Source organism: Clarias gariepinus, chromosome 13 (genome assembly GCF_024256425.1).
Source record: "Clarias gariepinus isolate MV-2021 ecotype Netherlands chromosome 13, CGAR_prim_01v2, whole genome shotgun sequence".
NCBI lineage: Eukaryota > Metazoa > Chordata > Actinopteri > Siluriformes > Clariidae > Clarias > Clarias gariepinus.
In genome coordinates this window covers 20,784,826-20,795,191 of record NC_071112.1, presented here as the reverse complement: position 1 = coordinate 20,795,191, position 10,366 = coordinate 20,784,826, and the positions used below count along the sequence as shown (strand labels likewise).

The following is a 10,366-nucleotide window of genomic DNA, read 5'->3' as shown; positions in this document are numbered from 1 at the left end:
TTTTCATTTGCCAAGTTTTACTGATTTCCTATAAATAAATGGGAAATAATGAATAAATATGTAATATAATGTTTGCACTTTAACTAAATTGCCACAAGTCATTACTGTCTCAGTAATTCTGTCTTTAGTAAGACTTTCTGCGATAGAAAAGGAAAGGACAGAAAAGCCCACTGGACCGTTTGGTCCTCAAAGAATGCATAACAAAAGGTGTTGAATCCAATATAATTCTCAATGAACTGTTGATTGGCATGAAATTCCAAAGATAGTTCACAAATGACAGAAACAAACTAGGTCTAAGCAGGAGGTGTGTAATCATTGTTCGGTGAATGCATTTGAAAGTGTATGGAGGCCCACTGCTGTCAATTATTCAGAATCTAACCGTGTAGCTTCCCTTCAGTTGGTTGTGATTTGCAATGAGGTCTCGAGGCAGGGGAGAGTCATTTGCCTTTTGATACAGTACTGTAGAGATACTTTTGACCTTTTTTTTCCCCTATTACAGACAGAAGCAGTGCCTCTGAAACTGTAAGGGTTAGTTAGAGAATCTTGATACCATTCAGACTGCAATAGGATCTGCAAAATGACTGAGATTAAAGTGCCTGACTACTGCTAGAGGAGGATAAAGAATATCGCATGGATGAAACATTTCATGATTTCCCTTAAGCTAAGATTTGTTCTCGTTTCAAAAACCTGCAGATTTAAAAATGCTTCTGTGCTGTCGGCTCTCTTACAGAGTGCTTTATGTAGATGTCACATACGACATTTGGCCAAGACATTCAGTTTTTATTTATGAATGATGAGAAATTACATTTCCTTTGTCACCCCTGTTTCTCCCAACTGCATTTGGTATAGATGCTATCTCGCTCAGAGTCACCCAAGCATTTTGAATTTCGATTTATTTAAAAGAGGAAACAGGGAGGAACAGCAACGGGTCACTAATTTCATTTCGCCACGTTGCAGCGGCATTAGCCCTGAGCAGATTTTTCAGAAGAGCACAAAATCAATGCACACATTCTGCAGGGAATAGCCTCCCGAAGCCATTAGTAATTTTGACCAGCAGGTCAAGTAAAGTAATAGCTAGATAAATGTTTTATTACAGATTCTCATATGGACTAAATGACTAAGGCAAACATATATTGCACATCCATGCATGAGAAATATATTGTGTGTTGATACAGACAGATGACATCATGCACCGGTATTTACTCAGTGTCTGACACAAAAAAGGGATTGTCTTTCTCTTTTACTCTCAGGGAACAGATGTATGCATAGCTAATCTTAACCATATGACTGATCTAAATTATTGTAATCATAATTTATATAGATAGATAGATAGATAGATAGATTCTTTTAAACCAAAACAGTGTCCAGAACAAAACAGTTAAGTGTCAGTAGTCAAAGTAGGCCGACTGGGTGTGTGAGGCATGTGCATGTGTGTTGGGGGGGAGTAGATGTTTGTGGGGCACCCACGCTGTGCGTCTACTCTCCCTCTAACAGACCACTAGAGTCCACCAATCACAGCATACAGCTTTTAAACGGCGCAAAATTTGATTTCTTAAAGGAGCCGCAGTCTTGCCTTAGTGGCAATGCAAGTGATGTAAACTTAACTTGAAGAGACACACGGCATGTTTTGGGAAAATATATTTGAAAACCATTTAAGCATTACAGAATATTAAACACAGTGTAGCTTTAATACTAATATTACTGGTTAACTGGTATATCAGTTATGTTTGTATTGTATTATTTAAGTTGTCAAAACACGTTTAGGTTGACAAAATAAAATACTTCAAATATTATTTAACCTGTCAAACAGTTTTTAAATAATATACTTTTTCAGATGACACAATCCTTCACTACTTCGTCTAGCAAATCCCCTTTTAAAAAAACTACAAGCACGGTTTATGGTGTAGATATTTATTTATTAAAACATGAGTCAAAGAGATTCACACTTGGAATGTGAGGCAACTGCTGCTCAATGCGTCACCACTTCTCCCAGTTTTCACATTCCCAAACACATATAAAAAACAGACTTCATGTAAGACCCACATCAAATAAACAAAATCTGCTTAAGTGCAAGAAACCAAAAAAATACATGTCTATGGTTGCGTTTAGAAAAGAAGGCAGTCTTACGTTGAACATAAAACGTTCCATCATATGAAACAAGGATATGGAATGTACTTTTTTTTTCTTTTGCTTGCTTGACTTTTTTTTAGCCAGCTCACCTACAATCAATACCTGCCAATTTTCTTTTTTATTTATTATTGTTTTAAAAGGGGCCATTTTTTATAGACATCTTGTAGTAAATCAAATGTTTTTAGAGGTATACTGATTTTATTTACTTTTTTCTCCACAGTAATGTATTGTGTCACGTGGTCATTTTCAATTTCTTTTCCATCAGTTCCAGCTGATTACTTTCCTTATCACTATAAAGACAGACTTCAGCATGGTGACAGATCATATTGTTCACAGCCCACATGTCTGCCTGGCCACCATTTGCTACTATAAAAATGTAGATGGTCTGCATTTACAAGTAAATATATTGCACAAACAAAACAAAAAAAATGAAGGGGAAACAGTATGTGCCATAACAAATAATAATAATAATTATTATTATATAAAAAAAAAAATCCAGTTTCACACCTGCGATTTGGGACCCATCCACATATCACGAGTATGATATACATAAACTCCTAACTTTGACTATTTTACAGTACATATACAATCTGGAAACTAGTACCAGCATGGAGGTACATCACTTTCTCACTCTTTCTTACTCACTCTCTCCCTCACAAATGCCATTATGTTCTACAAATACTGGACAAATCTGATCTACAACTGTACAAAAAAAAAGAAACAAAAAGAAAACTAAACAAATAAACAAAGCTGCAAATCACAAGGCATTGCTGAGTCGAGTCTGAATTGATCTGGGACTCGCTTTTGCATGCTCAGACAAACTGATGTGGGAAAGAAGTGCCTGAAACTCACTGAGCGCGGTAAAGAACATTCCCTTATGTTTTTTTTTCTTTTGCACTGTACAAAAATACGCCTGAAAATAGTTTGCTTTCTTTTAAAAACATGAGGTCTGTTTATGTATCAAAACGAGTCCTCCGCCACCTGTGACTCCAGAGAGGATTAAAATAGGCTGCTTTAAGGTTCACACCGGTAAGTAAACGAGAATCGGGTATAAAAACGCAAAAAGAAGACCTTTTCAGAAAGAACAGAAACGACCGTGTTTTTCTTAAGTTGGCGTCCTGAATGAACAGTGGGAAAAAAAAGTTCACAGATTCGCTTCGCGTCAGTCCACAGTCTTAATGTGTTCATCTCCCTGCAGTTATAAAGAGGGTTAAAGATGCATAGAAGTTCTCAGATTTTTCCCCATTGCGACCCGACTGTAGTCGATCAATATATTGTAGACCTACAGAAAAAACCCTGTCATGCTGCCAGAAAAAAAGTATGTTTTTATTTACGTTTTCTTCTGTCTTTTACTTCCTTTCTTTGCCTAAAGTACCCTTCTTCATACGCATCTACTCCTCCGACCCTCCTCCTCCTCCTCCTCGCCTTTCCCCCAAACTGCTAAGCAGGCTAACACCCATCAGGTGATGGAGGATCACAACAAACAAACGTGTACATGACACGTCGGGTTTGTTTTTTTTTCTCTCTCTTTCTTTCTCCACTCCATCTTAATTACAGTTTTAGTACGTAAACACCAGGTCGGAAAAGTTTTTCTCGAGCCAGTCGCCGGCGATCATTTCGCTCAGCTCGGGTGTGCAGTAGTCGGGAAACTCAAAGTGCGAGCCTAGGCTGCCTTCACTGAACGAGTCCAAGTCTTTATCCACTAAAGAGAGGGAGAGATTTGAAGCGAGGCCACCTGACTCGGAGCACTGCGACGCCGCCGCTAGATTGAGGCTAAAGTCAAACAGCAGGTCGTCCGATTCGTCGCTCGAACTGGACGATGTGGACACGGAGCGCGCCGAGCCCGGGGAAGAGGAGGAAGAGGAGGAGGAGGAGGCGGCGGCGCACGGCGCGCTCTGCTTGGTGATGTTCTTGAAGTTGTAATAGAGGCGCGCGCTGTGTGGCGCTGAGCTCCGCGTCGCGTCTTCGTACATGCTGGCGGTCTCCGTGTCCGCGCCGGCGCTCAGCGTGGGACTGGCGGGAACTTTAGCCGCACCGTATGCGCGAGCCTGCTCCTCGTCGTCCAGGTCCTTTAAGCGCGCCCGCGTCCTCTCCTCCTCGTATTCGTAGTCGTCATCGTCATCATCATCCGTGAACTCACTCTTCACGATTTTTGCCACTTTGGCACTCTTGTACGCGTAATCATCTGCGTACTTGCTTCCAGACTTGCTCGTCTTCAGTTTGGGACACTTCTTGTTATTGCCGCTTTTCGGCACCTTTGCGCACGACTTCTCAGGAGACAAGGCCGATTTGGACGATTTACTGTCCAGCTTTGGTTTTTTCTTCGGACGATACTTGTAGTCAGGGTAGTCTGCCATGTGCTTTAAGCGTAACCGCTCGGCTTCGCGGATGAACGGGATCTTCTCGCTGTCCTTCAACATTTTCCAGCGTTTGCCCAGGCGCTTGGAGATCTCTGCGTTGTGCATGTCCGGCGATTGCTCCATGATCTTTCGCCGCTCGATTTTGGACCATACCATAAACGCGTTCATGGGCCGCTTGATGTGGCCGGTGGCTGTCCTGCACCAGTCTGGGTTCATCTCGGAGCCGGGCACCGGGCTGCACGCCATAAACTCGCTTTCGTCAGAGTCGGTCGCCTCTCTGGACAAACTCTCCGTCTCGCAGTTCTCTGTCTGCTGTACCATGCTTCTGTTATCTCCCTCGCAGCACCTCTGCTCTCACACTGCCCGAGTCTCTGTACAATGATTTCACCTGTGCGCGTCTGCTCGCTCGCTGCTTTAACGCACGCTCATCCACTCTTCCCTGACTTACAAACCGCCTTCTTAACTAGTTTTTTGCTTTTTTTTTCGTGGCCGTGATGTCACGACGAGGGCTCCAATCACAGACACACAGCTCCGCCCATCACCCCCCCCTCCCTCCCCGCGTCTCCTTAACCCTTTTGGCGCTCCCCGCTGATGCCTGGCCTGTGCCAAGCGCAGGGTTACCAGTGTGCACTTCTACCTTACTGCATGTGTTATCTCTATTTAAACCAGTCTACAAAAAAAGAAAAAGAAAACACTGCAACGGGCTGTGATAGATATAACCTGGTGTCCTTTGATGTTGTTGTTGTTGTTGTTTTGTTTATTGATGTTATTAATAAAACATTTCACTGGGTTTGGTTTATGAGGCTGGAAATTGATTAGTTATTGAGCTGAAAAAGGGTAATTCGGTCTGGCAACTCTAAATGGACTGAGAATCAAGACACATTGTAGATCTTTAAGACTTTAAACAAACAATAACAGCAAAAAAAAAAAAAATCATCAAGTCATTGATGTTCAGGAGTAGCAAACACAGAACTGAAATCTATGAATGTGGATGGAAGCAATTTTTGTGCCCCTCCTCCACCCTCTTCATCTTTTTTCCCCCTTACACTCTCTAAATAGGATACTGAAGGTGGCGCTTGGACACTGTTCCTGTGTGCACAAGCATGCGTGTTGCTTCAGCTGTCCTGCATGAATTGACTGAATATTAGAAAAAGTAGGTTTTCTTTTTGCCACATGATTTATATGTCAATATTGGACACTCGTGCTGCTGTTTTTTGGTATGGTTTATTTTACATTTCCTTAATTTTTAACAAAGCTATCTACCATGGTAAGCCAGTTCTCTATAATAACCCTGAGGTTTAGAGTTTGTCAGTTGTAAGCCCAGGAACACTAAAACAAACTATAACAGGAAAAGATATATAATAAGTGTCTGTGTCTCCAAAGGCATCATCTAATCATCTATGCCAAGTGACTAACTGCTCAGATGTCTTGCCTGGAAGTCATAGATTATAAGTTTTTTTTTCTTTTTTTTATGTAAAAGAAAAACAACACTCGTGATACTGCTTGTGTTCAGTTTGCTATATCTAGAGCCAGCACTTGACTCTAAAACTGTGCCTCTATGGAATTCAGGGATGCTACTGGAAATTATGCATTTGCTCAAATTGTGAGGTTTGATTTTGTCCCCTAGAGGGCAATCACTAGCCCCTCTGCCACCCTTACCTTCCCCCCAACTCCTGCTATTAGCAACCCCTTTTCCCCGTACCTTGGGATTGGATAGAGATGAGGTATGCTGATTCTTATTATGCTTTCAAACCAATTGATACCATACGCTTTGTAAGTATTTACTAGTTGCACAGATTTAATAAGCTCTTAAACCTATGCATGTTCACTTTTTAACATTAAACTGTCCATGCACTTTACAATCACCATAGTCATTTCTTTAAGGCAATAAAAATAACCATTTATCCTGAACCCACCTATTACAAAGACGAGAGCAAGAAGCTCTGTCCCCTGCAGAAAAATGAGCAGACAAGCGTGTGTGCGTGTGTGTCATTGGTGGGGTATTGGGTGGCTGGGAGTTGGGGAGATTGGGGTTCTGGTTGTATGTGCAGTCTTGCTGCAATTTAGTCTGGGTTGCATCATCATGCGTGTGCACACACACACACACAGAGGGCTAAATAAGAGCGGCTTAATGATGTGCTGCTCATTAGCATGGCTCGTTAAGGGCTGTGAATGAGGTGTGAGTGTCAGCTGCTGCAGAGGTGGGAGTCATACAGAAAAGGGAGGGTCCCTCTGCGCAGAGAAATCTGAGACGCCCTCAGCCCCACGCCTGATACACAGTCCCATATACACACGAACACACATGCAAGGAATGTGTAAGTCTGTAATCAGATAAGGCACTGATGGTGGTGATCTTTTGTTTTTGCATCCAATCATAAGTTTGCTGATAGGCTCTCACCTGTCCCGGCTTATGACAAGGTAAAATCACTCAGGATGATGTAACAACCCGCCAACCTTTTCAGAGCACAATTAATAACCCGAACGCATGTTAAATACCTATTTAAATTAATAATTTTTTCCTTAATATTTGCATTTATACTCAAAAGACCACCTTTTATTAGACCATGCAGAGCTATGCTTATCATTAAAATGCAATTCACATGCAGAATAAAATCTTTGTTTGCTTATCTAAATCTCCCCAAAGCAACTGCTCTTCCTTCACAGGAGCAGTGAAGCAAGGATCAATACAAAGGCGAACTGGGGGCTATCTGATCCTCCAAACACAATTCATCTCTTCCACATAGCTTTAAGATAGGTGTGTCTACTCTGCATGCTATCTGATGGGTCAACAAAAGGGGAAAGGGAGTTGTTTTGGGGGCACTTACACAGGCGAATGAAGTTCCCACTCACATTGCGCACTCCTCAAATATTTGTTTTTAATGCTAATTCGAAAGTCTGTTTTCAAATACTCCATAACTATGCAGTAGGTGAAATATTCATCCCTGGAGTCACCAGGATGTGTACTGTTTTCTGAAGAGTGTAGCTAATATTCCCAAATAAGTCATAAGATAAAGCGATATGTATGGAATGAATGATGGCAGCTTTTTAATATGGGCAGATATCATATAGAGCCTATAATCTCTCTCCCAAACACCATCTGTCAAACTAAAAATACAGCTACTTCAAATAATACAGAGAACTATTAAAAGACAGTATAAGATAGTAATGAGTTCTGTAATGACATCATTCTGAGTAATTCTGTCTTTGATTTGATATTAAAAATAGAAACAGATAATAAAAAACAGCGTATCAAGACTCCGTAATAATTTTTTCTGTAAGTAATACATCCTTGCTATGTTTTGCTCACATTACATCAGCATTGTTTCCCCCAGGATAAAACTGTTCTTAATGCCAAGTGTGACACCAGGACAGCAGAAGTTTGAATTAGTGTAAGGATGAAAGGATGAGAAGATAGCTGCTTTTACACTGGTAAGAAAAGATGAAGCAACATGGACTCAACATAGGTATTTTGCCATACATGAACCAACTGAACCCATCTCAAATGCCATTAAGCAGCTCTCAAACCAGACCAAAGCTGGCCAGATCCTTAGTTCCCAGCTCTCCTCCAACCCCCAGAGCACGGCACAATTTACCAAGCCTCTTTTGTGGCAGAATCCCTAAATGACCAATTTAGTGAGAAAGCCAAAGCTAAAGCCACCACAGCAAAGTGGTGGAAAAATTGAGAGCAAAAAGAATCGCAGGAATTGAAGCAGCAACAGCTGTGAAACTGGCGTCTAGCTTCTGGAATTCATTGAGAAAACACATGCTGAGACTTCTGTTCGGGGTGCCGGTCACTCGTTCACCCACAAAGGTGAAACACGGGCTGTTGTCACGTTACTCCTCCTAGTATAAAAACTCTCACAGTGGCATTCACACTATCATTTTGATACATCCCTCATTTTGCTGTGACATTTAGGAATCTTTAATTTATTGTACAACTACCTTCTGAGTGTTTGTGAGTACTCGGCCTTTTTGGCCAATAAACATGCATTCAGTTTGCCCTCGGGGCCCAAGGACCTGGGTAATGAGAATGTGTTTAGTCTAGAGAGAGTGGGACAAATGTTGATGGATTGCACGGCTACGGCTTAACTTCCTCTAAACACACACTAAAGCGCTGAGAATGAGTGAGCGTTCTGCTGATTTTTGTCTGTCTACAAGGTATTTGAGGGAAAAAATCTAAAACCTTTTGGATCAGTTTGTCAGTTGCTTTGCACAGCGGATGAACATAAATTTCTCAATTCATGGTTAATCAACTTCATCAAGAATCAAACGGTTTGTGGTGGGGATAAAGGAAGCAGCGTATGCCTGCCAAGTCAAAACAGGACACATGGATTTTTATGTAGCAGCCGTGGCTGTGCTTACTCACAATTTCAGGCAAGGCCTGTATTCTAAAGCTTTACTAGTTTACGAGCTCTGCACTTCACGCTCCATTGCTCTAAAGCAGGGAGCACTACTGACACGTTTTAAACTCTGCAGTTAACAGCTTTAATGATTCATGAATGGTTAGATTAGCAAAAGTATGATTTAAAAAAAATCATTTACTATATATTAAGGAATTCAACATTGAATTTAAAAAAATGTGTCATGATTCATTAAAAAAAAACCAAACATATGTGTTTATTTCAATGAACTATATATACTGATTAGCTAATAAAACCATTAATGTTAAAACCACTTATTTTTTGGTTCTTGTTTCCTCCTGTAGTGACACCAGGACACTGGTGGTGGATCCTTTGGGTGCTGTGGGTTACAAGGGGGAGATTTAAGGGATCATACTTATTTGTCTAATGAGATCTGGGGAGTTTGAGGCCGAGTCGCCAGTCTTTTTGCCTGCTGGGTTTTGTGTGTGGTGGAATGCAGTGCACTGGGTGTTCTGTGCCTTTCTGTCGTGACCAGCATTGACTTTGTTTCATGATTTGTGCTGCGTTGGCTTTTTTGTTTGATCAGACCGGACAGCCTGGCCTTTTGGTCCCCACAGGCTTGAATGCACCTTGAATGTCCATGATCCTGTCACCAGTTTGCTGGTGTAAAATTGATAATCAATGTTGACGCATTAATGTTATGTGGTGTTAATGTTATGGCAGATCTGTGTGTGTAGCCATGTTCAAAAATGAGTACCCCCTTGTTTAAGTCTATCTGTCTTTAAAAGTAATAAAAATAATTTGATCTCATTGAGCGTAGTATTAGGCCAATACAACCTCTGACGAACAGCCTATAACCCTTTTTACTGTGTTATTATTTATGTATGAAGCTTTATCCTGTATACGGAGTCGTGGATGGCCTGGAGCCTATCCCAGGAGACTTGGGGCACTGAGGTGGGGTACACCCTGGATGGGGTGCCAATCAATCACAGAGCACACACATACACACACTCACATGCTCATGCGCACACTATGGGCAATCTGGAAACTTAGCCACTATGTCTGAAGCCGGAAGGGGAAAAAAATCATGTGGGCAACACAATGCCAAGTGGGAAAGATATAAGCAATGGTCTTAGAGAAGCAATTTTTGCTGCACATCAATCTGAAAAGGGTTTAAAAAAATTATTGGACCTCATTGTTTTACAGTGAGAAAGTCATATACACACCCACACAATATAAAAATAAATAAAGACCAGGACTTGGGGACACTTGCATAAAGACAAATAATAATTAAAAAAACTTTTTTTTTGTCACACTATAAAGCTCAGCTATTGTCAAAAATGGTTAAAAAAAGGCGCACAAGAAAAATGTGATTCCCCATACTCTTACTCCTAATAATCTAATTATAACCTCAATAAAAATGACTGTTGAACAGATAAAAATGTTCATTTTAACAAGACAGATCTTTCTTCTACAGTTTCTTCCTCCACAAATGGAAAACACGAGACGTTTTGT

General features: G+C 41.0%; 1 protein-coding gene across 1 annotated transcript; it reads right to left on the bottom strand.

Annotated features, from left to right (window-relative positions):
• Positions 1 to 1,905: 1,905 nt before the first annotated feature.
• sox11a (SRY-box transcription factor 11a) lies at positions 1,906 to 4,915 on the bottom strand. Its single transcript, XM_053509173.1, has one exon. The coding sequence runs from the start codon at positions 4,809 to 4,811 to the stop codon at positions 3,690 to 3,692; it is 1,122 nt and encodes a 373-aa protein (XP_053365148.1). The 5' UTR covers positions 4,812 to 4,915; the 3' UTR covers positions 1,906 to 3,689.
• Positions 4,916 to 10,366: the final 5,451 nt, after the last annotated feature.